General features: G+C 43.8%; 2 protein-coding genes and 1 long non-coding RNA gene across 7 annotated transcripts in view; 1 reads left to right on the plus strand and 2 right to left on the minus strand.

Moving 5' to 3' along the window:
* Nucleotides 1-823: 823 nt before the first annotated feature.
* On the minus strand, nt 824-8,972 carry zgc:153867 (uncharacterized protein LOC337226 homolog). 2 transcript variants are annotated; one of them, XM_042096917.1, is made up of 7 exons: nt 8,843-8,972; nt 8,057-8,084; nt 4,812-4,955; nt 4,471-4,644; nt 4,127-4,204; nt 3,389-3,424; nt 824-1,573 (listed from the first exon to the last, which is right to left on the minus strand). In XM_042096917.1, exons 1-6 carry the CDS (start codon nt 8,843-8,845, stop codon nt 3,396-3,398), a joined length of 456 nt encoding a protein of 151 aa, XP_041952851.1. In that variant the 5' UTR covers nt 8,846-8,972; the 3' UTR covers nt 824-1,573; nt 3,389-3,395. The 2 variants fall into 2 exon arrangements, with proteins under 2 accessions (XP_041952851.1, XP_041952850.1); XM_042096916.1 differs by lacking the exon at nt 3,389-3,424.
* Nucleotides 8,973-9,121: 149 nt separating this feature from the next.
* Nucleotides 9,122-26,672, plus strand: neurod4 (neuronal differentiation 4). 4 transcript variants are annotated; one of them, XM_042096911.1, is made up of 2 exons: nt 9,122-9,144; nt 24,836-26,672. In XM_042096911.1, the coding sequence occupies exons 1-2, from the start codon at nt 9,124-9,126 to the stop codon at nt 25,937-25,939; spliced, it is 1,125 nt and encodes a 374-aa protein (XP_041952845.1). In that variant the 5' UTR covers nt 9,122-9,123; the 3' UTR covers nt 25,940-26,672. The 4 variants fall into 4 exon arrangements, with proteins under 4 accessions (XP_041952845.1, XP_041952847.1, XP_041952848.1 ...); XM_042096913.1 differs by lacking the exon at nt 9,122-9,144 and adding an exon at nt 17,873-17,895; XM_042096914.1 differs by lacking the exon at nt 9,122-9,144 and adding an exon at nt 23,433-23,621.
* The window catches only part of LOC121712858, a 17,845-nt gene continuing 10,702 nt past the window's right edge, over nt 19,555-26,697 (minus strand). Inside the window, exons 2-3 of the long non-coding RNA XR_006032665.1 lie at nt 23,834-23,841; nt 19,555-19,565 (exon numbers count right to left, since the gene is read on the minus strand). This is a non-coding gene — a long non-coding RNA (uncharacterized LOC121712858). The remainder of the gene's footprint in view (nt 19,566-23,833; nt 23,842-26,697) is intronic.

A 26,697-nucleotide genomic window follows, 5' to 3' on the forward strand; every position in this document is an offset into this window, starting at 1 on the left:
ATGGTGTCAAGACTTCTCATTTTGATGACACTGGCAGTTTCATTGACATAAATACTTGCTTTTGAGGAATGGACTATCCATTTTGAGCAAGTGACGTGCTTTTGCAGGTTATCTACTAGGTTTTGCAGTTTGCACTAATTGTTTTGAGAAATGCACTAACTGCTGTGCAAATGTTAATAGCGATATGAGAAAAGCACCAAAGCGACTGAGAAAAACTGTAAAGGTGATTACTGACTCAACAGCGCCGCCCAGAGTCTTTCAAAAATACGTGGTGCCATGGAGCCTAATTTGGTTTAAACTGATGGTTGGAATATTGAATCCTGCTTAATGCTGCCTGTTACATTAATGGTTTCCCTATTAGGTAGCAGACTAGAAAGTGTTCTTAATGACACAGCTCGATGGTAGGGAAATTAAGTCTGAAAGAGATTAGAAATATATTAGGTTAGTCTAAATTGGTTCTAAATACCATTTACATGGAAAATCAGTACTCTCACACATACAAGGAATGCTGATTGATATATTAACCTTTTCTCTATTAAAAGGTAATTAGGTTTACCATTTTAGTGATGGAACATGTATCAGTACTATGGTCTATGAATATGCGTTGATCAAAATTAAACTTCACAGGCTTTTTACCCCAGCCTGGGAAAAACCAAAAGGTTTTATCTCTGAATTCTCATATACTTTTTCCAATCAATTCATAATTTCTGTAAATGCTTTAAAATTATATTTATTAACAGCACTTCATAAGCTGGCGGTAACGACAGAGATGTAAGTGTAAATTATAGAAATATGTTAAAAGAAGATGCACAGACATTTTAAATCAGTTAAAGGTTTGTTTTTATTCAAACATGGAATCTTACATGGGGTTTAAGAACATAAAACCTTTGTGAGATTAATTGGTCTTCACTTCAAATTCATGATTGGTTGCCTCGGACATCGATCTTCTGCATAGCACTGGCAATGAGGGAGTGTTGAAGAGAGAACCAGACGGAGCCTGTTCTGACCATATTTGGCCAGGCCACTGGGGCATTGTCTCTCGATCACTCGCTCTCTCTCACACACACAAACACTCACGCACACACACACACACACACCCTTCTCATGCCAGTGGGCAAGCATTGCAAGTGAACTGTGGCGTTTAGCAGGAGTACGGGGTGGCTGTGCTGCATCTAAGGAGGGTATTATTATTGCAGGTTGGTGTCAGCACACAGTATGGTTCTCTCTCATGCAGGTCTGATTCCAGAGCGCCAGGGGAGAAAAGACAAAGACAGCAGGGGCAGGAGTCAAAGTGAGAGGGGCGGGGCGGGATAAAGGCACTTCTGAAAAGAAAACCCAAATGAGGACCAATGCAAGAGAGCCGGGGGCTTCAAGAGAGGTGCATTGGCTTCAGGGAATGGATAAAAGAAAAAGGTGTGCACATGCAACAGAAATGTGTCAGGAAAAAAAATAAACACACAGAAAACAAACAAAAAAAAAAAATTATGCAAAAAGGGGAATGAAATAATAATAATAGAAGCACAAAATGCCATGGTCCTGCATCTTCAACCGTTCATGACCATCCTGACGAGCTCTGTGTAGAGAGGAGAGAGAGAGCAAAGTCAGACCAATCAGCCGACAGTGGAGGGAATCCAGGCCCCATCTACAGCATAAACTCCTGTCAACACACTGCGCTTGTTGCAGCTCCCTTTATGGAACAGAACTACAAGGCTTCCCCTTCCCATTATATATTTGGGACTGACTGTTTACGGAGTCTGTAAACTATTTTTAAGCACAGGGGTATAGAGCCTTGAGAAAGGAATTCCTTACCATAATTGCACTGATAACTGATAACTATTCTGAAACAGTGCAATATCATATTCAATTCATTCTGACAGCCAAAAGTTCAAAACAGTGAATACAATGCATTTAATGACACCCAAAACTTCTTTGATTTGTGTATAATCTTCTCTATGCCTAAGACTTTTTTGGCCTTTGTGGGATGCTGTAGCAGGGGGCTGGTCCCCATTCCTTTTTTTTTTTTTTTTTTTTTTTTAAAAATCACACCACCATTTTACCACCACACACACACACACAGAGAACATGTTCAGTCACACAGGAGAGAAAAAAAGCCACAGGAGAAATGGAGTGAGAGATCGTCTCTATCTCCTACTCAGCCAGAGAGCTCAAGGGGGAGGAGGGTTGACCAGTTCTAGGATTCAAGAATCGGTTAGAAAAGCTCCTCCAGGTATCTTGTCTATGAGAAGCAGAGATGAGGCTAGGCCCGGGAGAGAAAGGAAGGAACCGGAAGGATCAAGGAGCACAATGGGATGGGGGCTAGAAAAAGAGCATGAAGTACAGACAGGTCTTTAGGGGCCCAGCTATCAACCAGTGTCCATCAGGAGGAAAGGCCAACGCCAGCAGAAGAGCAGCTCACTGCAACGGGTCGGTTAGTGAGGACGGGGGGGGGCGACAACGGCCTGTCCAGAGAGCAGAGGTCTGATGGAAAGGTCAAGCCCATAGTCACAGAAATTACTTGAGTCCATCGCGTGTGGTTTGGGAAACCATTAAATGTACAGAAGACTTGTTTGTCTACAAAGTCAGTCGATGCACTCACTATGCTAACACTAAGTGACGCCACTTGTTTGGGTGCGGCCAATTGCGCATATTCTTGTCTGAGGGAACGGAATGACTGGAGAAACCTGTAGATAATTCTTCTGCCCCATTGACAGCAGCCATCATCGTCTCGCTGCTCTTTAGCCGTGCTGGTTGTCGCTCCCCTGCCCTGCCCTTCAGCACTAGACCTGTGATGCCCCTGAGCCCGGCCAGTGGGGGCAGAGGGGCTGCCCGACACATGCAGAGGGCATGCTGCAGCCAGGGCCAGAAACAGGGCTGCCGAAGAGGAGGATGAAGGAGACCGAGAGAGAGAGAGAGAGAGAGAGAGAGAGAGAGAGAGAGAGAGAGAGAAAGAGGAATGGGAAAGGAGTAATAGATCAAAAACGAGTCGAAACCTCCACACTCCACAAAACTAAAAAAAAAAAAAACACGCTCACGACACGCTCTCCTACCGCAGCCGCCGGCCCACAGTCACCCCCGTGTAAGAGGTGGAACCTCCCGTCGCCAGATTCAACTACCGTTTAAAAAAAAACAGAAGGCCAACTGTAAAGGTGACCTTCATTTAGTTCCATAATGGTTTAGTGGTGCCCATTTGGCAGCATTTGCTGCACAGGGGTGAGGGCTGCTGGCTGGCTGGCTGGCGCGTGGCCGTGGCAGTATGGTGCAGTGGTGTGTGGAGGTGGAGGCCCGCTCTCCTCCGCTGGAGGCGCTGCCGGTAGGGACGTTGCTGGAGGTGTGGGCGGGCGGAGGGGGGGGGGGGGGGGGGGGTGGTGGGGGGGAGGTGAGCCCGTACCCGGCACTCAGCCAGACATGATGTGGCGAACGAACGCTGTGGAGGGAGAACAGGTCACAGAAGACATCAAACAGCGGTCATTAGCCCTTCTTCACCCCAGGCACAGGGTTCTCGCTTACACTACAAGTACTGTTACTTATCACCTCTTATCAGCACTTAACCGCCATCACAGAGTCCCTGTAACTGAGAACGTAAGGCAGCCTGGTGATCTCAATGGGACAATGACTTGCTGCCGTTTGGTTGGTTGCCATGTCCTTTTTAGAATCCACAATTTACATGTACGTCAGATAACCTGTATCACCACTTAAAGGTAAACTTTGCAAGATGATGTAACCATGATGTTGCCATAAAAGGACCTCATTTGTAAGTTAGTGTGTGTGCCTCTAATTCTATTGAGTCACTGAATGGACAAATTAGGCGTGCTTTCCCAACACCAGAAAATGATCTTGCAGTGTGCCTTTAAGTGTGATTTCTTTCTAGTTGCAAGGACTTTCTTCAGACATCTCTCCACAGGGGGTGTTAAGTCACAGTTTATGAAAGTAATTCAGTTCCAGAATCTTGACATTCTGCACTGCCATTGTTATTCCGAGCACATGCTGCTCACATGGCGGGTAAACAAACAAAACAAACAAACACTAGTGGCAGGCAAACAATTGGTTAGGCAGTCACAGTTTCACTTCAACAAAAGATGCCGGATTTTTATTCCGGATCCATACACACTACCGTCCCTTCTCTCACCTTCGTAGTTGATGCAGCCGTTGGCATCCTCATGTCCTGCTAAGAGCGTCTCTACCTCTTCCTCCGACATCTTCTCCCCTACACAGAGAGAGAGAGAGACAGAAAGAAAGAAAGAAAGAAAGAAAGAAAGAAAGAAAGAGGAGAGAAGCGGACAGTCACATTCATGCTTCTCTAGCTTACTATACACATCACAAGTATAATACAGACGCAAATGACGAAGTTTGAAGGGCTGTAAGAAGGGCACTCGCCCCTCTACCTGATGGGACTCTGCTGAGCCGGGCCGGCTGACCTGATTACACAGGAAGTTAAAAATACCCCTCCTCCCCGGAGCACGGCGGGCTTACCCAACGTGGTGAGGACATGGCGGAGCTCGGCGCCCATGACCGTGCCGTTGCCCTCCTTGTCGAAGACGCGCAGGCCCTCCACAAAGTCCTCAAACGAGCCCTGGTCCTTGTTCTTGGCGATGGCCTGCAGCATGGGCAGGAACTGCTCAAAGTCCAGCATCTTGTGGTTCATCTCTGGAGAGAGGAGGAGTTCAGGAAATACATCAACTCTTTAGGAAACATCAGGAAGCCTGGCTACCATGGGAAAAAAACGTTCACAATTCAAAGTCATCAGAGGAGATAGCCTATGACTAATGTTTACTCAAAGGGTGAGAGTACTGCTTTGGTGATAGGCTGCTCACCCTCGGCTTTGGGGTTGCCCAAGACCTTGAGCACCTCGGCGTTGACGGGGTTCTGGCCGAGAGCACGCATGACGTCCCCGCACTGGCTAAAGCTGATCTTGCCATCGCCCGTGCGGTCGAAGAGGAGGAAAGCCTCTTTGAACTCTGATGACAGACACACACAGAGAGAGAGACAGAGAGAGAGACAGAGAGAGAGAGAGAGAGAGAGAGAGAGAGAGAGAGAGAGAGAGAGAGAGAGAGAGAGAGAGAGAGAGAGACAGCCAATGAGAATGCCTCTTAAACAACAAGTCTGAAGTGAAATACTCATCAGAGGTCTACAGTGAATGATTGTGAGAGCGAGGAAGACAGGACATAGGGTTGAGAGATGAGAGGAACAGGTAGAAAAAGCAGATGAGAAAGGCAGACCAGAAACCAATGAGCTGTGTGGATTGGGGGTTAATAAAGTAAATTAAATGGATAATGAACACGATTCACATGCACGGGATGAACCAAAGCAGCACAGCCACGGCCACGATAAGGCCAAACTGACCCGGTCATCAACACTCAACTCAAGGAACTGAAAATAAGCCTGCTGAACCACAGCTTGGGAGGAAAATGAGCTGGAACACTACAAAAGAGTAGACATCAATATTAATGCCACTGACCGCTTCCATTGACCTGCTCTACACAAGGAGGAGTCAGTGGTGGAATCTTATCTGTCTGAGACATCGGTCTACCTGAGACAGGCTGCTCCCAGCCAAGACAGGTTGATTAAATCTAATCAGACAGGTAATAACAATGCGATGAGCTAAAGGGAGGGATGCACGATATATCGGCGGCCGATATATTATTAGCCGATAAGTGAAAAAATTAAAATATTATTATCGGCCCGATAACAGAATTCTGGCCGATAATTTGCACCGATATTTTTTTAAAGTCCTAATTTAGGCCTAAGTAAGGTCCGTCTGGCTACACTGAGCTAGCCTACTTGAGCTTGGTTGGCTATACTTTTTCCTCAATATAATGTCAGCGGTGTGAATGTATTTCACCACTCTAACAAAATCTGTGGATATGCGTTCATTTGGGAATCTGATGAATCTCAAAATACCGCTCATGAATGATCCGCCATTTAACGGTCGGGGAAACAAATAAACAAACTCGTTAGTGGCACGAGTACATAAGTAGGCCTAGTTCTAAGTTGTGTTTTAATATTATATTTGCATTACTTAAGCTTGGGTTTTGTATTATTACCTAGAAATATGCTAACCATTCGTGCTTCAGTTCCAGACAGGTCATCATAATAAGTTATTAAAACCTTCGGGGCTAACGCCTTTCATTTCTGCTGCAGCAGGTTGTGCGCAACAGAGTAGACGGACATAAGATACAGTCTGAGGAGTTGCAGCTTTATTCAGTTACCCGCAGTTGAAACTAAACCTAAGTTTCCCTCACAAACTCTGATTTGGTCGCTATACTGTAGCTTATTCCAAGCCGAGCCGTTTATGAGCGTTTAGTCCTAAATGAAAACTATTCAAACTCTCTAGCCACTCACTCGCAATTCACTGACGTCAGGTTCACTTAAAGGAGCCACACATACTGTAGGGCTAGGCTACTGTTATGTTGTTGACTGCCGTACTATTGAGGACTATTATGAGTTCTGTCCATCATTTGGTGGTAGGTAAAATTACTGCAATAAAATTATGCTTATTAAATGCTTTCAAGAGTAATATTATCAGTTATCGTATCGGTCACAACAAACCAATAAATATCGATTATCGGCCCTAAAATTCCATATCGGTGCATCTCTAGCTAAAGGGCCAGAGCGAAAGCTTTCAGCCGCTCTACACTAGGCCCGTTAAGGCCAGGACCAGGAGACACAAGGCACAACAAACACTGCAAACAAGCACCGACTGGAGTGAGAGCAGACACACCACTCTGATCTCATAGCTACATACCCCAGGCAAAGTAAGCACATTCAGTTAGTCTCACATTCCAGACTTGCATCAATTTCTAAGGACATTGCATCTGACAAACTTACTGTATATAGAATACAAATGACAAACAAAAACCATAAAAGTGCAGTGCACATTATGCTACTGAAAGCATTGCAACCAAGATCTGTCACTCAACAAAATCCACACAGGCATTTGGCAACAGGCCCAGCCTTGCAAAAACACATGATTTTGTCATGTCACTTGTCGAATTGAAAAACAGGAAGTAAGAAAACTGAGGAAGTTTAGACTTAAACTACGATAAAACTCTAGCAATTAATTCACATGGGGATCCATTCTATTCCCCAGAGTCCAGACTGTGTTGTTTTCCTCTTCCTGTTGGCTGGAATGTGCCTGTTCCATGCCTTCCTCAGACTAGAGCTCTTTCACCATATAAGGCAGTGTCGAATAGCGGGAGGAGTGAGAGGTATTATGTCAAGCGTGCTAGGCCTACACTAAACAGCGGATGGAACTCGTCAACTCCAGCGCCGAAGCCCTAAAAAGGCAACAGTGACCGAGTGCATAATGAGTCAGTGAAGTTAAGGATAAGAGTTTGAAAGGCTAGAATATACAGCTGTTGTCTTACAGCAACATAATGCAGACATATTAACGTTAAGAATATGAAGCAAGAAGAAAACACGCCATATATAGGCCTACAGATTCCTGTACCTCTTAACATTAGCTGTCGCCTACTACATTCCAAAACAAAACTAGGCGCTCATATGAAAACAAATTGGGATCAGTGGAATCGGTAACACATGGCAAGATGTGATATGACTTAAATGTGCCCACGTTCTCATATCTACATGTTGCACAATATGATGCAGCAACCGGTCTACAATACAGCTGACTATAATGCACACTGCCACAGAAATTAGTTTGAAGTTAACGTTACTGTCTGGATTAAGGTCACACAACCCAAACAGAAAATCATATTAACAAACTAATGTGATAGTGCCCTCCAACGCATGCTTCAACACAGACAACACGAAACACTGCAAATGACTTCAAATGGGTGGCACGGGTTTGTTTAAGAAATATGCCTAATTTAGAGCCCTTGTTCAGACTCACCGTGGATTTGATCCAAGTTAAATTCAATCTGTAAAGGACAAATTTCAGCAGAAGGAATACAACAAAAGCAAGAAGGAAAGGGGGGGTCAGAGTCAGACCACAACTAAAGGAATGAGAATAAGATGGTGATGTCGCAAGGTGGGAAAAGGGAAAGAAAGGGTAGATGGACGAGGCACTGGCATGCAATTCTGACAGCGTTTCACTCACCAATAATCTGATCTTCTGAGAAGTCCGACTGTTTAAAGAAAAGGTCGTGATGAGCATGGTGCGAGGTATGATCAATGAAATGTGTAACGTCAATTAAGATCAACAAACGAGTCTCATTTTCCTTATAAAGATGTGGCCTTAACGTTAACCTGAAAATTCATGGGGTTATATGGCTACATTAGCATGTGGTTAGCTAACAACAGTACAGACAACCGAAAGCCAGATAACCTCACAAATAGCGGTCTCATAAAAGTCCAACACATTTCAGAGGACGAAACATACACAAAAGCCAAATTATCAACTGAATACTGTTCCTAACTAAGTCATCTGCCTTGTTCTCTATGTTGGCGAAACTTAGCCTGCTGAGCTAACACTGAAGACTAGCTAGCTTCTACAAGATGTTGCTTAGCGGATGCAGCGTTAACAAGAAAACGTTTAATTTCTTAGCCGCATAAGGAGCTACGTTCTTTTCTGAGATCATTAGCTTGTACTGGATGATCATTTGGACAAATGTTGCATCGTAAATTAACACATTTTGGGAGAATTTTTAATTTGGGTGTGGCCAATTCAAACATTACCCAAGCCAAACGTCAGTAACATCAGCTAGCTTACTACTAATGTTAGTTCTTCGATATTAGCCCGCTAAACTCCCACATGCTAACGTTAACATCCACGAACCTACACAATGAGAGAGATGTTTGATCAGATATCAACTTGAGCGTATAACTACAAAATATATGTTGCGCTAGTTCAAATTATCAAAAAGGGAAAAGTCCACTAGCCTACCATGTCTGCAGTTGGAGGGGAGAGTCGTTTCACAGACCGAGAGCAGAGACAGGAATGTGAGAAGTAGGAAGTAAGTGGGCCAGTAAAAGAAAAGACAAACCCGTCAGACGTCAGAGCATGCCCAGTAAAGGCATGGGCCGGGATCTGTAACTTGACCCCTTAGTATGTGGAAGACAAGACACTCCCTCATTTGGATTGATGTTATCTAACCACAGCTGGATCTGAAGTTTTTTTGGCTAATGGACAATGTTATACTAAAATCAGGTCAATGAAAGGTGTTGATGAGAGTGAGTGACATGGTGGTGAGTAGGCCTATAGCACAGAATATAATGTCTTTAATTTCACAGTTCTGGTAGGTTATTTTAGATAGATAGATAGATAGATAGATAGATAGATAGATACTTTATTGATCTCCAGGGGAAATTCAAAACAGCAGCATTGCCTTTGCAGCAGCATAGGCAATTGTAGGCTATGTTATAGCACTGGTTCCCACAATAAGTGATGTATGTACGCCTTATGTTTTAGCCTACCATTGAGAGTAGCCTATTGAAATCAGAATTAATATTTTTTTTATATTCATAAGTAGTTTTATACCCTTATCTTACAGTCAGAATTGTGGCTGGATAGAAGAATTCAGTGAAGTCAGTCAGCATTTTCTCTATGATCTGCTCCTCCGCATAGCCTACAGCATGACTGTGTTTAGGCTACATGTCATTCTGTTCTGTTCAACCATCTTTGTGGAGGGGGACTAATGTTTTTGCAGTGTGTCACTGTTCTGCATAAGGATTCGAGGTTACTCTGAATTGCTAGGTTAGCATTAATCAGGTCTGATTCAGTGTGGTCCACACAAGATGGGATGACTAACACCATCTCTCATCAACCTGGAAGAATTGACCCCTGACTATTTGCTTGTATAGTTAAATCAGCTGGTGGATCTTTATGTCAAGTCATGCTGCCTCTCCCTACATGTAGCCTATACTATTGTAAATTAAAACTCTGTTACTGATTTCTCTACCAATGCCTGACTAGTAGTTACAGGAACTTAGTTATAGGAACAGTCATTGCCATTTGCATTCGCACTGGCTAAGTGGCCATAGGAACTGGTTGCCCATTGCAAATTGGCCATTCAACTTAGGTTGACAGTGGGCGTGACTTATAAGTTGGACCAATCAACATATAGACTTAGGTCACAAGGGTTCCTATGCGGAAAAGGGAAAAGTCTCTGGTGTTACCATCACCATTAAGTATGATGGTAGTTTGGCACTCAACAAATTGTACATGCTGTTGGGATTTGAACCCAACTTTGCAATTAAGTATACACCAAATGGAATAACTTATGATCCAGATAGTAGTAGAAATGAACAGAAAATCAACAGTGCACTGGCAGCCATGTTCCTTTTCATCAATGTTATCGGCAGAATGATGGATAACCCATTAACCCATAGCCTGGGCGGGCGATTTGATTCACGCTGCTAAGGCAGCCTGGAGACCATGGAGCAAATTTTCGCCTGAGATAGGGGACCAATCACAGAACAAGGGGGAAAGCAAGACGATGATGAGCTATGCTCAGACACATTTGATAGACATCCGTGGCACCCAATAAACGGATCTGGGCATTTTTTTCAAATACGAGAAAATTAACGTTTGGTTCCCAGACCACGTCTCATTGAGAAGTGGTGGCGCTAGCCAGGCTAATTAACCCACACAACTTAATGAAATCTAAACAAAAACATATCATATCATATATACAGTATATATATATATATATATATATATTGAATTGATATACAACAATAAAGTCAGCAGATCATCCATCACCATATATTCAGACACACAGTAGTGGCATCAACTAGGTATGCAGGCTCCTTTTAACAAATTAAGTTGTCAGTGAGAGTGACAACTTGGGATACACATAAATTGCATCACATAACATATAACAGTGTTTTACTTAAATTTGGCAACTACTCAGAGTCACATGCAATATGGGCCACTGTTAGAAATGTAAGAGACTTAACCTGACACAATTACAATTTAATTTAATTTTTAAAACATATTTTCGACAATCCTGTAGAGATTGGCTTGCTTCCCAGGCCATCCTTCACTGCTCTAATTTTAGACAGTGTGTGGGTATCAGACGTCGCTCGCTGGCCAAACAGACAAATCAGTTCTCCACGCTGGAGCAATCCATACCCACCCCACCAGGTCTTGTGCTTCTCTGGGCGCGATGGCACCGTCAACTCACCTCCAAAGTGCTGGGGTCAAACGGTGCGTCAGAAGGACGCAGCATGCGGGGCTTCATCTCTGGCGCTGGCTTTGGCGGAGAAGGAGCCTGGGGAAGGGAGGGGAATGGAGGGCCCAGCCGCGGCAGAGTCCCCCCGGACGGAGACTTCTTGATAGACGGTTCCCTTTTAGGTGCCATTACCTCCAGTCAAAACGGTAGTCCCTTTTGTCCAGCTGCCTTCTCTTGGTCTCTCTCTCTCTCTCTCTCTCTCTATCTCTCTTCTCCTCCCTGTCTCCGACTGCTTGGGTTGCCGTGAGGAATATGAGTGGAGAACTGTGGGAAAAGAAAGTGTGTCAGATCTGTGACTCTGCTGAGCACCAAAGATACAGAGAGAGAGAAAGAGAGAGAGAGGGAGGGAGAGAGAGACCAGGTAGGAGGACGAGGTTGCAGAGGATGAGTATGTGTGAGTGAGATGTCGAGAGACTGCATATGTGTGTGTGTGTGTGTGTGTGTGGGTGTAGGCTACAGTTCTAGAGAACCATCATGCTATATGTGGTGCCTGTCGTATTTGTATGTGGGTCAGAATTGTGTGTATGTGTGGGTGTTTTTGTGTATGTGTGTGCACGCAAGCACACCTCCCGATATCTAGATGTGTGTGTGTGTGTGTCAGAATGCCTCCATTTATTCTGCTTTCCAAAGGGCTATTATTAGCTGTTTCTATTTTCATGTCTGGAATAATAGATTTTCTCTCATCGCTATTCCCTAGACATTTGGTACCCTCTGCTTCTTTCCTGTTCTGATTTTGACACCACGCCTGCAAGACCTACAGGATTCTCTTTGATGGTGATAAGAGAACACATGAAATCAAGCAAACCAAACCAAAATCAGTTAATCTACATTTGATCACCTCCCCATACACATACATTATGAGTCATTGCTCTGAATCATTGTGAATGCCTTTGACATGGACCATCTAAATAAAACAGTTGGTTAGAGTTGGTTTTAACAGATTTACAAGTGTAGCAAGAAGATGTATAATAATTTAATTTGTTTTATTTTACATCCAAAATTGCTTGTCTTCCTTATTTACTATTTGCATTTGTACTAAGGGGAAGAACACATGAAAATGTTATCAGTCGGTCTGTTGGTGACATTAATAACACATTGGGTGGAGTATGAATGATGTGTCTTCTAAATAGCCTATGGACCCTTTCAAGAGAGTTCCATTATCAGCATTATAATTGGCCCCACAAGACTTCCTTTTTAACATTCCATTATTATTCCATTATTCCGTTATTTTAATGCAGAGGAAGTAGATTGGGGCCCAAATAGAACGTTCAAGCGTTGTTTTTGTTTTTATTGTTGAAAGGGTCTATACAATATTTTATAACCTCTATCTGTTTCTCCGTAGACTGTTGATAACGATATCACACATTCGTTTTTGCCCTCTGACAATAGTACCACTCGGTGCCGTCCGATTTCATATTTGTCCACCAGTGATCCAGATAATGAACTGATGAGCACTAATTAGGCCAGTCATTCCTTCCCCAGTGAAGCAGTGGGTAGTCTGCCGCAGGCAGCTGGAAATACTGTATTCTTGTCTGCTTAAAAGGGTTACAGAGAAACCGCATTTCGTGTTTTTCCCTGTGAGAAAAGGGGTACATGGAAAACATTAAGAGTGGAGACTTCAGGGCACTCAGTGTCAGTCTCTGGCATCTCTCGCACCAGCTACATTACATTGTGATCCGTGTACTGCTCTCCCTCTTGGAATCTGCCTGGAGGGCCATTTCTGGCATATGGGCAAAGTAGGCTAGTTGCTCCATTTTAATGGTAACCTACATAAACGGAAGACGACAAGGGAGCAATCCCATGTACCGGTACTTGCAACTACAGCTCGAGGTTCTCCAAAAACTGAGACTGTTTAAACTCATGCATTATACCTATGCAAACACAACTATTAAACGCTTAGGCTAGTCTGCTATCATAGTTTAGTACCTTTGGAGTCAGGAACTGATGAAAGTACTAGTGGCAAAAAATAGAATCTGTGAACTATTATATAACAGTATTTTCGTAAATTATCATATTAAAATGTTGATGAATGATGATTTAAAAAATATTTTGAGTAATCCACTAGAGGGAGCTAAATTTCCATATCTTGAATTTGTTAGTGGCCCTTACAAAGCCACATAAAGCCTTATTCTAGTTTGACCACTAGATGTCAATATATCTCAAGAGATAGGCTACTACATTCAGTTTACCCATCTGGAGAGGCAATGCTGTTTTATGAACCAGTAGTTGATGAGGCAATGTAATTTTAGTGTGACCCTCTGGCACAGAGACTAGATTTAGCTCACTTAAAATTAATTTGACTGGATATTATAGTTCAAAATATATTCAACCTTCTTGATGTGAGAAGTAAGCATCCTACATGCATGTGCATGTGATTACGTCACTAGAAAACACAGTTGAATACAGAGGCAAAGAAAGAAACACATTTCAGCCTCTGTTGCCCAACGGCCTTGTTTCAGAGCCCATCTCCAGTGCTGAAACATCCAGGATCCCGCTCCCCTGCTTAGGCTACACGCCTGCTAGAATACCGTTTAAGGACAATACTCTGGGCAGACTAAGTCATACACTATGTCCAATAAACTGTACTAATGTTGAACATATTGAACAGTGCAGGATTAATATATGCAATATTTTCAATCATAAAAGCCCTTCTAGGCGCAAGTGTTGTAAATTAGCATTAGCTATACACATGATACTTGCATCAGATAACTGTTTTCAGTTTGTCTATGTATACTTTATCTGTCCCTATTAAATAAACTTAAATGCATTTTATTTACAGAATTCACTTTTGAGTGTGTGGAATATATTACATTTCAGCATTTGGTTTGGCTCTGTGATACATGGATATATTGGGCTCTGTGGATGTCTGTGCTTGAATTTTCCCTTGGGGATCAATAAAGTATCTATCTATCTATCTATGATGTTGGTCACACGCACACGCGTGTTCTTTGCGAAGTAGGGATAGAACTGAAAAACAACATTGGCTGGCCGTAGTGACGGTCTTTTGGACCTCAGATGGCAATGCATTAAAACCAGACCTGTTTCTGTAAAGAAAATCATTGTATGGGCTCAGGAAAACCTCTGATAACCATTGTCTATGAGCACAGTTTGATACTCAATTCAAAAATGCTAGAGTAAACTTTACCATGGAACCGCCAAAATTGTATTTAAACCTAATACAGAAATACCACTATCTTATCTGGGCCTGAGTTTGATTAAAATGGACTGAACTAATGTGGAAAAGGTCCTCTGGTTAGACCAAAAAAAAAATTGCAATTCTTTTGGAAATCATGGACTCATCTGGGCTAAAGAGGAGAGGGCTTATCCAAGCATCCAACCTTTCCAACTTGTTTTAGTCCTCAATTTGAAACCCATCTATGATGATGTGGAGGTGCATTAGTGACAGCATGGCAAGGCAAGGTACAATCAATTCTGAATTATTCAGAATTCAAGGCACAGTTTTTGTCTGCAGTCTGTCAAATTAGATGCATCATGGAATGAGGAACATGATTAAGAATACCTCATGTTGAGCAACTGAAATCCTATATCGGGTAGGGTAATTCTCAAAACGCTCAGTCTTCTCAGTTCCTAAACATTTACAGACTTTTGTTAAATTAAGAGGTGAAGCAGCACAGTGGTAAACATTCCCTGTCCCAACTTTTTTTGAAACATGTTGCTGGTATGAAATTCCAAATGATCATGTATTTTCCATGAAATAGTCAAATTTATATGTTGTCTATGTCCTTTCTGCTGATATAAATATGGGTTTACAAGACTTGTATATTATCACATTCTGTTTTTATTTGCATTTTACACAATGATTCTTCTGATTTGGGGTTGTAGAATGATCATTATATATTTGGGCTTGATATGCCTGGGCCACAACTTCACAAGCTACTTATTTTCATGTGATATAGCCTAATATGCCCCATGTGCATAGGCCTATATGCTTTATTTTACCCCCAGAATTATTTTGAAACCATACTGACCAAGCTAAACTTTACAGTGATGATTTGTTGTTGTGACTGTTGCTTTTGTCAATTTGTTCCAGCCTACAGAATATTTTACAAATGGGCAGTATAGTAGCCTATGTGCACAGGATATTAGAATATTTTACACATCATTAGACCTCCCTAGAAATGTTGTGATTGGCAAATGGGCTATATCTCACAAACTGAACAAATGAAACTGAATAATAGGCATAGGCATATATAGGCCTACTCACTGTAGGCAATGCAGGATGACTGCATAATCACAAAGAACAAAAACAGGAATGGTCCAGAATTTCTAATGATTCCTGTTCAGTTTCATTGCCCAAACACCAGAGCTAACACTAAAAGGATTCATTTGAAGATTTAGTGCTGGTGGTGATGCTGCCTTTCTTCGAATAATCGATGCACCCCGCCCCTCAATGGATTTTAGGCACAATCCATCGCGCGCTCAATGGGCCTTGAAATCACCGTCTATGTGTCTCGAGCGTCAGAACAATAGTAACACAAGACCCCCGACTGTGAGACCAACGGCACTTCTGGCGTTTTTAGTGGATTAAATGTGGGCGAATTTATGGTAAAACTGGTAAAAATCCAATGCAAAACAACAACAACAGAAAATGTATATGCATTACTTTTTCATAATATCCCAAATGTAAACTGAATCTAGTTCACATGCTATTCACAAAATCGTCTGATTTCGTGGTAAACATTTTGAAACACGGTGACAATATGCAATTGGGGGGGGGGGGGGGCACGTGCAAGCTGAGGTGAGCGTGTATGGATAAAGAGGAGTCTGCCGAGCAGACAGGGGAGTCACTCATCTCAGGACCGTTTAAAGGGATTAACGCCTATGCCTCATGTTTCCCCAATAACCGAACTACAATAGACGAATTTTGTGCAAACTTACTGACAATATGGTGTCTCTCAAACAACCCGCCCAACTTTGTTTAGGTTAGTTTGTTTTTCTTAGTGTTCTCGGGGTCACCTTTTCTTTTATGGGTTAAACTTCCAAAATATTTTCTTCAAGTTGAATTTCAACTTCGCAATACAATGCTAATCTAAAACATCTGCGCGTGTGCATGTATAGTCACTTACAATTAGCCTGTATGGGTGCTGGTTTCCAATTGGAAAAGTAAACTCCATTCTATTTTCCCTTCCTATTTTGAGGCCTTTGGTGAAAATAAATTGAATTACCCTGAACTGGAGGAAAGGTTTCAATTGTCCCTCTGAGCTTTCCCCAGAATTCGTAATAAAATTATGGCAACTCCCCCACCTAATGCCTCACAAAATCCCCCCTACCATGCCAAATCTTCAAACCACCTGATTTATTTTTAATGATATTATACTCCTCACTCCGCTGTGTCATGGTAATAACGTAGGCTCCTGCAGCTGCCTCTATATCACATTAGCCAAGCTTAATATTGACTGTGCAAGGCTCACAAAACAATAAGCCTGGGGGACAGGCAGCTTAGCAGCAACCAGCCAATGGGCAAGCACCACAGGAAGCTGGAGGGGTGGAAAACTGTGGTGCTGAAGTTGCTTTTGCCCTGGAGGAGCGACTCACTCAATGGTACCCCTAGTGCAGCCTGGGCCAGAGGGAACCCTCTGCTTCTACACCCAGGCCTCTCACGCGCCTTCAAAAAAGGGGGGAACTGACGAGAAAGCATGAAACGTGATGCAACTTGATTCCCTTTCTCTGGCAAGGCTGTCGTTCACACACTCAACAAACAGCCATTCTTTGGACCACGTAAGCATGGCCGAGCATTGATACAGCTGCCTTCGGGTAACTGCTGTGAAAAGTGTGCCAAAACTCAGACTGGAAGAGAGAAAAAAGAGGACCTTTGAACACTGATACTTTGAATCGATTAAGCCTGCTGTCTGATGTGCTGAGGGTGTGCGGCACTTGTAATGAAGTGCAGGCGTATGTCCACACCTCATGAGCTAGTCTCTGAGAATGGATTTTGAAATCCTGTTATGTTGGAACGCTGGGTATAAAGTGGTCAAATAAGTGGTAACCTCAACCATCATTGCCCAAATGGCATATACAACCTTGTTTGTCATTTCGAATGCACCAACTTCGCAGGACATCCGTTTCAATTTTGATATTTAAAAATACGGGCATCACAACAACAAAATACAAAAAACATAAACAAAATATATATATTTTTTAAATTACGCTATCAAGTTTGTGATTTCATGTATAAAAAGGTGGAATAATTCAGACTTGTCTGTGTGGACATCATGTTTGTGCGTGTGCCACAGTGGGAATCAGACTGTGCCACTTGTGGGATACTTGCACCTGATCACAGACAAACTCTGTGGCAGCATGCCAGCCACACTGAGGAGAAAAAAAATCTTTTCAATTTGTGCAACAAAAAAAAGATCCCCACAAATCTGCTCAGTCATGTGATAAATTGCATAATGTCCATTTTAATGCAATATTGTTTATGATACTTATGAATCTCCCACTAATGATTGTGTGTGTTGTGGTGGGCCAGGCGTAGGCAATGGGCAGAGCACTCTTATTGTGTTTGAGCACACAGATTACGGGCCTTGATTAGCGGATGGCTGTAATCTATTCAGTCTCTCTCCCTCCCTTTCCCCCTTCGACCCCCCCTGGGATATTCCCATGTCCCATAGGACAGCCGGCTTGGCAGATGGATCGCCCTCCCCCACCCCCTCTCCAACTACCTCTGTCCCCCCTCGTGGATCACCCAAACCAGGTCTGAGTTTGGGGAGTGCACAAGCTTGGCTGGACGGGGATGAAGACAGTTAAGTATTTTTTAGGATCCATAATTGAAACTACCCCCCCCCCCACACACACACACACACATACAAACACACACACACACACACACACACACACACACACACACACACACTTTGCATCCCCATCTGTAGCTGCAGGGACTCCAGAGTTTGGCTATTTAATTAAGTAACAGTGCAGAGGCCAGCATGTCAGTTTAGTCAGTCAGAGGGGGTATCAGCAGCACATTGGCTCCCCACAACATTTTACTATAAAAAGTTCCACTACATTTCCACTGAGTTTTGGTTGTACCATACCTTTTTTTCTAAGCCTGCTGCACATAGAACACCAGACAAAGGATTCTGTGTGACTATACTGCATGCATTTATTCTTTCCCTGCCACAGAGACCTTACTGAAATGAAGCAGTATATCTGGAGCGGGGCTGCAGGTGGCACAACGTCTAAATGGGCAATTTTACGCTTCCAATTATGTGGTGGGCCTGTGATATAATATGGGTTTGATTTACATGCACTGACAAGGCAGCCTCCATCACCTCACTTGTCCTCTCTGTGTTCACTGCATTTCCTCTCTCTCGTTCCCTCCCTTCCTCTCTTTCTCTTTCTACTCCCCCCCCCCTCTCCCTGTTACTTGAATTTGTTCTGTCTCCATCTCGTATCTCTCCTCACCCCTTAACTCAGGAGGGGAAACTTTTTTGCGGGGCCGCTGTCTGTGTTAGTGTGGCCGTGAGGAGAGGTTAAGAGTGCATGGCCGTGTTGTTCTGACAGAGATCCCCGGTGTGGCCCAGGCTCAGTTGGGCTGTGTGGCTCTCCCGCAGGACCCCTGGAAACGCTCCTGTGTTCAGCTCCACTGAGCAGCAGAGAGGACCTGAGCTGTGGGACTACCTTTAGACATACGCATTTGCCTAAACACACACACAGCACACACACACACACACACACCCGCAGGGGAGGGCGTGTGTGTATGAGAGAGAGAGAGAGAGACAGAGTGTGTGTGTGAGTGTGTGTATGTATGAGTGAGAGGACAAAAAGGGAGAGTGCCAGAGAAGAAGATTGGTAACTGCCCAGCTTAAAAATACCCTGTGTGTAGTCTTCACGATCGGCATCAAGAGATCGCTTACCGGACAGTTACACATGAAGCATTAAGCACAAGGGGGGAAATTAGCCCATCTCGAGTTCTTCTAATTGTGCTTAAAATAACTCTTTTGCCTGTTTCCCAGTCTGCATTTGAACCAGGAAAAGTCCACATTTGCATCAAAGTCGTCCCTCTGTTTCCCTGCCCCCAGCACCCATATCCAGCCTCTTTCATGCCTACTACAGGAGGGCACAGGGAGCATGTGTGCACGGCTCTAATTCCTATTGTATTCGTGCAGTCTCGGCGTGAGTGAGCAAGGCTGTGGCAATGTTTGGGAGAGTGTTAGGCAGAGAGAGAGAGAGAGAGAGGGAGAGAGAGAGAGAGAGAGAGAGAGAGAGGAGTAGGGAGGGGGTCGAGAGGGGGGAACAAGGACCCATCTGTCAGAGTTGCGTACGAGTCCCCCCATTCCTCTCCAAACCTCTCCCATGAGAGAGCAACGGGAGACGACTCACTTGTGGCAATATCTGTTTATATATTAAACACAAAGAGAACCCCCAATAATATTAATGAGGACATTTGGAACTGTGGACATTTGGTGTTACCTGAAGATTCTGTTGGTGACAGACATTCAGTGCTTAAATAAAAGTCTTCCAAGTTTGCCAACTGTTGGGTTTGACATGTGTTGAATAAGGGGTGGATTCACTCAATTAGACATTGGATTTTAATATGGCATTTAACACAGCTCAGAAAAGCCTTGCGTATATGTTGAATGTGAATTTCAAAGGCATTCAACCTACACTGTGCTTATTTAAATCGTCCGGAAACTAATATGTTATAATAATTAATATATCTTGCAGAAATGTTGTTGCTTTTTTTTCAAATGGCTTAACCTAATGAATGATTCAAGTTTTAATAACTTTTAAGGTGTTATTCAGCAAAACATCAACAATAACTTTGATGGTGGGTCAACTTTTAAACTTGTTTATCAGTCTTGTTGTGAGGTTGGTCAAAATCTTTTCCCAACCATGCATCTTTGGAATTTCAATAAAATAAGTTTTTCTTTACTGAGAATCAATATGGATGAATATCAACACCTGATGAATGGATGGATGGATGGATGGATATCAACACCTTATGAATTCATGAATTCTGAAGCACACCAAATAGAATATGAAACATAAAAATAAATGTGGCTTGGGCAAATGGAAAAAGTCACCCCTGGACTGAAATGCCAGTTTCTGGTTGAGATGCAGCAGAAACTGGAACAGGACACGTCCCTGAAGTTCCCTGTCTGACACCGGGGGTCCATGGGGGAGGCGGGGTGAAGCATCGGCATCGTTATTCCCAGAGCAGGCTGCAGGTGTGGCTGAGGACAGTCACTGACTCTGGGGAAACATGAGTGTGGGGGACGCGGCTCACCTGGGGAGCTCTGGGGAGTTATGGCACACACTCTGGGTGCGCTCACCATTAACACACACATGCGATCTCTGCACCTCACGGGACTACTGCACTACTACAACATGTGAATGGGAAAACACACCCACACACGCACACACACACACACACACACACACACAGATGCGCACATTCAGGAGCATGTGTTAAACACCACATGCGTTAACACACACCTGAGAATGTAGGCCTACATCCACAACGCGCATATATATGCACAAAGACAGTTGTATTTTTTTAATTTTATTTCATTTTGTGAAAGAAATTAACAGCTTAATTCTCAATACCAATTTCCAGGTTTTGCTTGTAATTGCACAGCGCCTGCTTCAGAGGGCATTGTTCCCACCTCTTTTGGGGCCTACCATCAAATGTTTGACCTCTATAGAAAGCTGAGATCCTGTAGTTTTCGTAGGAAACAGTCAGAATAAATGTGTGATGTACTGACACAGAGGTACAGAGGCTAGAATATAGTTTTTTCTTTCTGCCGGATTACAAGCATCTCTGAACTGACCACATTTCAGCCCTCTAGGTCACTTGATATGTTCTGTTCAGTTCAGTTCAGTTTTTATTTGTCATTGTTACAGGATAACAACAAAATGTTGTTAGAGCAAAAACAGACAGGCATATAGTTTGAAGTTGTTCACCCATTTCCCTTATATCAATTTACATCCCCATGAATCACCCATTACTTTGTACCTAATTTAGCTCCCCATAAATACCCCCTATAGAAAACCCCATAAAGTGCTATGTCCAGTAAAGTGCTTGGTGCAATAATTGGTAAGGTTGTTGGAGTGACTCAGAAACACAACTGAGACCTAGCATAAGGTCTTGTGAAGCTGTGTTCAAAAGTAGATCTATGTAGAATGAAAATATGAGTACTTTAGACCATTATTTGCCAAGGTTCATGTGTTTTGTAAAATGCCCTATGGAAACTCCCCATAGGACTTTTAGTTATCCAAAATGCATATAATCAAATGCTTACTGTCTATAAACCCTGTGTAGAAGCATAATCTTGGTCTCAAATGAAAGGTAAAGCGCAGACAAAGTTCAAATGTAATTCAGTGACATGTTAAAGAAACTGCAACTTGCAGCAGGCATGTAGGCCTATGAGGTTTCCAGGCTGGAAAAGACCTTGACCGCTCTTGCGTAATGGACGTTAGCCTATTATGCATGTTGTGTTTCAGCACGAGATATCATTTCAGGCAGGCGACTGACGCGTGAACGAGCAAGCAACAGATGCGACGATTCCTTCACCACTTCACGTATTTGGGACCATCTGCTCTCAAGCCGATCGAGAAGTCGAAATGAGGCTGGAAGTTAGTTTCATGCATCATATGCATATCAGTAGATATTATTTCCAGTAAGCGTTTTCGACCTACATTTATTCAACCGTGTAATTATAGCTAAACGAGATTGTTGCTGTTACCCTTCAGTGAAGTACATTTTAAGTTATTGTATCATAAATATAAAACGAATTAATGTATATTCAAGAAATATAAGCGCTCTATGATACATATAATAATACACTGTTGTACTTAAACGTGGCTCATGAGGGAGAGAGAATGCGCACAGTAGCAAGCACAGATGTGCGACTTGCGCAGACAATGGGATCAATGCGGAGACACGTGCGACCCGCAAGCCTCGCAGTCAAGCCCAATATTACAATGGAGCCCCTACTGCGGAGCGGCTCGCCACGCATGGAAAAAATCATATATGCTGCGTTTGTTATGCCTCCGCATTGAGCCAAAAGATGAGAGGATGCAGATTGAGAGATTATCAAGAAAGTGATGGACATGAAACTTAAGAATCATTGACGTTTTCCATAATGTTTTAGCCCCAAATTAATCTGTATGAAATATTCTCGGGATTTGCAAACATCCACTTAGTTTGCTAGCGTGTAGCCTTGTTTTGCCACCATTAGTCTTAACTATTTTTCTTTTATAGGTTTCAGCGGAGAAACGAATATACATTCTCGGCAGTTTATATGTAGGCTAATTGTGTCGCTCACGCGATGCTAAATGGGATTAAGTGATAATGAAAGGTGGCTCACGCAGAAGCTGGAGTTATTTATCCCAAATGATTTAAAACAAAGCCCATCTTTGGCTTGATTCCTCCAACAGTTAGCGAGCGCGGAGTTGCGTGGATCCCGAGGCTCTAATGAGCGGAGCAAGCGCCTGAATGGGCTGCTGAACAACGCACACACCTGCTCTCACCACACCAAGCTGTCAGAATCACTTATGTGCGCCTGCGAGGATGCGCGTCTCTTCCTCCGAGCTGGGCACCACCAGTCTTGATTTTAGGCAAGATCCCCTGACCCCGCCTTAACACAAGTGTGCCATTTGGCCCTCTGTTAATCTCATTTTTTTGCATCAGTGATCAGCTGTGGATAACAGGTGGAATTGTAAATGTAAAAAAATATATCACCTCGCCATAGTTTTTGTTTTTACAAAGCACATAGCTTCACAAGTAAAACAATCAGAACTGTGTGGATCACGAATATCAGTGGAGAATCAACTTTGAGCTCAGTATTTCGGAAAGCATTGTATAGACCTAATATTTGAGTAACAAACTTGAAAAAACACAACTTAGGTGAACTTTCGCGGAACTTTGATTTTAACTTATTGAGAGATACATGGCCTCAATGTGCCCGGTTTACAGTGGAGATCTGTGATTTAATAAATTATATTTCAATAAGACATGAGCTAATAGTTTAAGATGTGTTCAGTTGCATGAAACACCCACTTTCCCTTCCACAAATGTGCGCGCGCACGCACACATTCACACACACACAAACACACACATACACACACACAAGAAGAGGGAGGGCAGACATGTACAAAGGTTGTTCTTGGGGTGCGAGGCAGTTAAGTCGTGAAACTTTTGGTCACGGGCCCGCCACGCGCGTTTGCATCAGCTGGAGGGGTGGGATCCCCGTGGGAGGGGCTACACCATCTCACTAGAAAGGCTCAATCAAACGCGGAGGGCGCCAGAGAGAAATGAGAGTAGTGCGGTCGCGAGTCGATGGATAGATAACCTGAAGGGCCAACTTCTGACGAGCGCCTGCGTCCAAGTCAAACACAAGACAAATAGCAAACAGAGGATTCTTTAACCGACTAGTGATTTTACTGAAGTTTCACTACCTGGACGAGTTCTTCGATTAGGATTCACCAATAATTATACACGAAAAGGCACAACATCAGAAACAGGTACGTTTTCTGTAAAATATTTTGATAATGGCAAAACAGTTATTGCTCTTCGATTTCTGCAGCATATAGGGTGTCGTGCCAACTTAGACAACTTTTGGCAACATAGAACATAGAACAGCTTCAAAATGTAGTTTCCGAAGATTGATGGGTTGAAGCAAATCACAGAATTAAACAATTTGCTCAATATTAGGCTATTCATCACGATAATACACTTTACAATCTGCCAACATTGCCATCAACGTTGGTTCAAGACTCACCAGTCACCAAACCAAATAAGACGTGTTCTAGATTATTTGTTTAAATCTTTTCAAGCAGACAAGTTAAGTGATATGTAGGGCATTAGGCCCATTCATTATTTTACAGTAAAATCAAATGGCTTGCCTCATCACACGCACTAATGCACAAGTACAAATGAAAACAGTTACTGCTCAACGCAGTATGGGTGCAAGGGTTAAAGACAAATTGAGGCCATCATCACAAACACATTAATATGCATTATTATTATTATTGTTATTATTATTGTTATTATTATTATTATTATTATTGTGTATCTTATACAGGAATTTGAATGCCATTTGATTAACAAAAGTGGATATAAATTTGAGATGCGGTTGGTGCATTCAATCAAATCAAATTCAGCTATTCAAACAGTATCATTATGGCTTGGTCCCATGTTTGTTGACTCCGTTTTACAGGCTAGCTTCAAATTAAATCCGAGCGCTTTATCCGCAAACTAAATCCCGTCGTGTCCCAGATTGACAGCGTCTCCAAAATGATGACACAGTGGTCGGAAATCGCAGGGTTTAGACCGAAAGTATCTCCCATTTAGATCGCGCATTAAAGCCTAGAGAAAATGCGGAATCCATGCCGAATATTGTCAGCTATTATAATAATCATCTGTTGCTTCAATCTCATTCCTCTGGCGAGTGTTTTAGTCCAATAGTGTCCGAAGATTATTCACGCCAGGAGTAGTGAAGTTGTCAGCAATACTAGTTGGGCTCACTTCAGATGCGCGAGCTGTTCAGACAACAGTGCTGAAGTTTCAGCTTATGCCTGGAGGAGGCTTAAAGCTTTCAAACAGAACGCTTTTGAACACTGAGAAAATACTTCTATTTGCCAGTAATATGTGCACTGTTTGGACCATGTCTTATCTAATTCTTCACCCTGAATGTTTTTTTCTTGAGTGATTTACCAATATATTTTTGTGCCTTCAGATCACAATGATGACCAAACAGTTTGGCAAGTCTGGAGAGGTGAGTGAGCTGGTCAGCTCTCTGGGCTGGATGGAGGAGGACATGAGCTCCCAGGACGGGGACCGGACTCCCGACATGAACCGCTACAGGCTGAGCGGGGGCGGCAGCCATGACCCCTTGGAGCTGGGCAGTGAGGACGTGGATGAGGAAGAGGAGGAGGACGACGAGGAGCTCGGGCCGGACGGCGAAAAGGCCCCAAAGAGACGGGGCCCCAAGAAGAAGAAGATGACCAAAGCCCGGGTAGAGCGCTTCCGTGCCCGGCGCGTCAAGGCCAACGCCCGCGAACGCTCACGCATGCACGGCCTGAACGACGCGCTGGACAGTTTGCGTCGCGTCATGCCCTGCTACTCCAAGACCCAGAAGTTGTCCAAGATCGAGACGCTGCGGCTGGCCCGCAACTACATCTGGGCCCTGTCTGAGGTGCTGGAGAGCGGCGCGCCGGCCGAGAGCCCGGGCTTCGTGGACATGCTGTGCAAGGGCCTCTCCCAGCCCACCAGCAACCTAGTGGCCGGCTGCATGCAGCTAGGGCCGGCTCCCATGAACGTTGGCAAGATGGACGACAAGTGTGGCGGCGTGGCTGGAGCCGGCATGGGCATGGTGGGCATTGGCATCGGCGGGCAGGCTGGACACCCGCTCAGCAGCTACCCGTCGCCAGGCCTGCCCAGCCCGCCCTACGGCTCGCTGGAGGCCTCGCACCTGCTGCATCTGAAGGGCTACAAGGGCCCCGGCGGCGCCTACGAGAACCCCTCGCCCAACGAGTGCAGCAGCGGCACGCCGCCCTACGACGGTCCGCTCACGCCGCCGCTCAGCATCAGCGGCAACTTCGCCCTCAAGCAGGAGCCGTCACCGCGCGAGGCCGAGCGGAGCTACCCGACCCACCCGCCGGCCGGCCACGCCGCACACTACCTCTCCTCACACCACTACCCACCCACCTCCATGCCTGCCCCAGCCCACCCGCTCTTCCCCGGCTCGCGCTACGAGCTGCCCCTGGACATGGCCTTCGACTCCTTCGCCCCACCGCCACACATGGTGGCCTCACAGATGGGCACCATCTACAGCGAGTGAAGGAGCCCGAGGGGCACTTCACTCATCCTGCCGCACTCTGCTGCCAGCTGCGTCTGACTCTTTACAGCTTGGCAGAGTGGGGGGGGCATGACAGCTAAATACCCGCTGAGCGTTTCTCTGGCTGGTTCACACAAACAGCATGCAAAAGACTCCAAAGTGGGAAAAAGAAGGAGAACTAGAGAAAAGGAGAGGGAGAAAGAGACAGCTGCCCCCGCTACCACCTCAACTGAACCTACCTGTTACCTCAAAATTGTTGAGAAGTTGAGAGGCATCATTTGAAATGAAGTCATTTTCCATTATTGTTGTCATGGCTGTATGTTTTAATTTCTTGATTGTTTTTCATTCTGGATTCATTTCTGTGGAAATACTTGATAAACCCTATATGAGCCATATACTAATGCACCCATGCATGTTCTTACACTCCTGACCCAGGTGCAGAGGAAGAGTACTTTGTTTAACACTGATAAACAGCTGCCCAAAGTTTCTTTAGTTTCTCATCCTACTGCCATAACAGTACTTCAACAAGACTTTGGTAGCACAGTGATGTTTGCCATATGAATTGAAATACGTTTATTTATAATGGTATTTAATATTTATTTTGATGACTGTTGTCTGTCTCCTAAAACAATTATCAGCACAGTTTTTTTCAAATGTTTCAGTCCACTGCCAGTCACTGGTACTGATGAACTATTTAAATTATTTATTTGTTTTTTTTTTCTGTCATTCACCTCTATATTGTCATATCAGTCAATTTTTTG

This window comes from Alosa sapidissima, chromosome 7 (genome assembly GCF_018492685.1).
Source record: "Alosa sapidissima isolate fAloSap1 chromosome 7, fAloSap1.pri, whole genome shotgun sequence".
Lineage (NCBI taxonomy): Eukaryota > Metazoa > Chordata > Actinopteri > Clupeiformes > Clupeidae > Alosa > Alosa sapidissima.

What these genes read in the sequence shown, in the direction of transcription:
- zgc:153867 (XM_042096916.1), bottom strand. An exon ending in GGGCAACCCCAAAGCCGAGG is followed by an intron (nt 4,645 to 4,811) that starts GTGAGCAGCCTA and finishes TCCTCTCTCCAG; the next exon opens with AGATGAACCACAAGATGCTG. An exon ending in CGGCTGCATCAACTACGAAG is followed by an intron (nt 1,574 to 4,126) that starts GTGAGAGAAGGG and finishes CTCTCTACACAG; the next exon opens with AGCTCGTCAGGATGGTCATG.
- neurod4 (XM_042096911.1), top strand. Translation starts at nt 9,124, where the DNA reads ATGAGAGTGAGTGACATGGTG. An exon ending in TGAGAGTGAGTGACATGGTG is followed by an intron (nt 9,145 to 24,835) that starts GTGAGTAGGCCT and finishes TTGTGCCTTCAG; the next exon opens with ATCACAATGATGACCAAACA.